Source organism: Bison bison, unplaced genomic scaffold (assembly GCF_000754665.1).
Source record: "Bison bison bison isolate TAMUID 2011002044 unplaced genomic scaffold, Bison_UMD1.0 scf7180017864236, whole genome shotgun sequence".
Classification (NCBI taxonomy): Eukaryota; Metazoa; Chordata; class Mammalia; order Artiodactyla; family Bovidae; genus Bison; species Bison bison.
In genome coordinates, this window is record NW_011494808.1 from 3,396,108 (window position 1) to 3,398,258 (window position 2,151).

Consider the following 2,151-nt stretch of genomic DNA (forward strand, 5'->3'; position numbering starts at 1 on the left):
ATTCCACTGATCCTGAAAATACATGTGAAAATCTTATTTCCTAAAAGGTACGCAGTATATCGGTGTCAGGGATTTCTGATAAAGTGTGCTAATGTGTATAACAGTTAACGATAGTAGTGAATTAAACTCTAAAATGATAGTGGACTAAGCCTGGCTGTCTCCAGCTGTTCCCTTGGTTGAAGGACCCTGACTTCCCGTACAGCGCGGGTTTTGTGTCTGCCGACACTTTGAACGACTTCCCTCCATCATTTGGAGGTGTTCGTAGAACCGGCCGCGGGTTCCTCTCTTTGGTCCTTGGTGTTTCCTTGCTGATATGAACTTAGGTTTCTCTGGGCTGGTGAAGAGTTCCTTTATGTTAATTTTTTAAAATTGAAGTGTAGTTGATGTTCAACATGATATAAGTCTGTGCCGTATATGTGTATACTATATGTATACATACGTGTGTATAGTACATGTACATATGTATATACATCTATGTACTATAGGGATTCACAATTTAAAAATAGAGGCATGATAAAACACTGGTCACATTCCTTATGTTGCACAGAATATCCTTGGAGCTTATTTTATACATAATCATTTGTTTTTGGTGACCGAATGGGGGGATTGTCCATTGTTCCAAAGCGTTTGCTCCTAAGTCAGCATGAGAAGGGGTACAAACCTTTCAGCCCGACACTGGGATTCTTCCTCCAGCTCTAAGCTGATGTGGTTTCGAGAAATCATGTGTTGCATCTCTTACATCTTAGGTTATAAAATACTAATGATGTAGAGATGAAAAAGTTGGAAGTGGCCACCTAGTAAGAGCTGTTGTTTTTTCAGGTTTGTGTTTATTATGGGAACTTCGATTTTTCTGTCGATGACTTCCATTCTGCAGCGGGGATGTTCAAAATTCAGACTACTGGGGAAGATCGCATGGAGGAGTTTTCTGTTAATCTGTATAGGAATTTTCGTTGTGAATCCCAATTATTGCCTTGGTCCACGTAAGTATTTTTCCCCTGTTAAAATATATTCAGGTTGAAATAGGGAAAAGATGTGTTCTACTTTGAAAGAAACGCAGTTCCTCCGCCTCAAGTTTTGGCTGCAAAAAAGAACAGTACTCGAAAAGTATATCTAATGCTTGCATGACGTTGGGCGTTGTTATTTGTTTGTTTATTTGGCTGCACCACATGGCATGCAGGGTCTTAGTTCCTCAACCGGGGATGGAACTCGCGCCCCCCCTGCAGTGAAAGCACAGAGTCTTAACCACTGGATGGCCAGGGAAGTCCCTATTATTATTATCTTGGAATTTTAGGCCTGAAAGGTGCCTCCAAGTCCAGGCAAACCCTTCTGTACAAAGGAAGGCCTTGGGGTGGGGAGAGCGAGGTGCTGTGTCCGAGTGTAGGGAGGGGCAGGGTCGGGCCAGACCAGCCGCTGGTCCCCGTTGCCGCCCTCCTGCCGCTTCGGTGTCACCCGCTCTCACGGTGAGGCTGCCCTTCCAGGGCCCCCCCTGCGTGTGGCTGCGCCTTGCTGCGAGGAGGCAGTGACGCCTCTGCCGTGTTGGAGAGGCGTGAGAGGGGCAGGACGGCGGGGGAAAGGGTGTGAGCCCCGTGCTGGGGCAGCGCTGGAGCAGAGGCCGCGGGCTGCAGAGGGCTCACTCTCGCTCGCGGAAGGGGACACACTCACCCGGCAGCCGGCAGGGGAACCCTTGGCAGGAGGCGCCGAGGCTTTGGGCGATGGGAGGAGGAGGAGCCCCGAGGGACGTGGGCTCAGTGGGCTCAGCGGGGCTCTGCAGGGCGCACACCTGTGAGGCAGGGAGAGCCCGGCCCGTGCCAGGGCTGCAGGCCCCCCCAGGCTGGCAGTTGGATCCTCAGCCCTGACGGGAGAAGGTCGGGAGGGGGCCTCCCTGTGTCCCCACGCCGAGCGGGACCCTCAGCTGCTCTGCGCCCAGCCTCCCTGCTTGGTGCGAGCGGAGCCCCTGACCACCTGGGCTCCCATCTCCATAAGCTGAAAAAACAGACTTCCTTGGGCGCGGGAGAGGTCTGTCTGCCCCATGGGAGAAGGTGGTGGTGTGTGGGGTCAGCGAGCGGTGCTGGCTGACGCCCCTGCCCGGTGCCCCGCAGTGTCCTGGGAGAAGGCGCGCATCCCCGGTGTGCTCCAGCGCCTGGGGGCCAC

The 2,151-nt window shown here is 52.4% G+C and overlaps 1 protein-coding gene across 1 annotated transcript in view; it reads left to right on the plus strand.

The window, feature by feature from the left end:
- HGSNAT (heparan-alpha-glucosaminide N-acetyltransferase) overlaps positions 1 to 2,151 on the plus strand; it is a 28,025-nt gene that overhangs the window by 17,325 nt on the left and 8,549 nt on the right. The window contains exons 9-10 of the mRNA XM_010846394.1: positions 820 to 980; positions 2,100 to 2,151. Coding sequence (XP_010844696.1) covers positions 820 to 980; positions 2,100 to 2,151 — 213 coding nt within the window. The remainder of the gene's footprint in view (positions 1 to 819; positions 981 to 2,099) is intronic.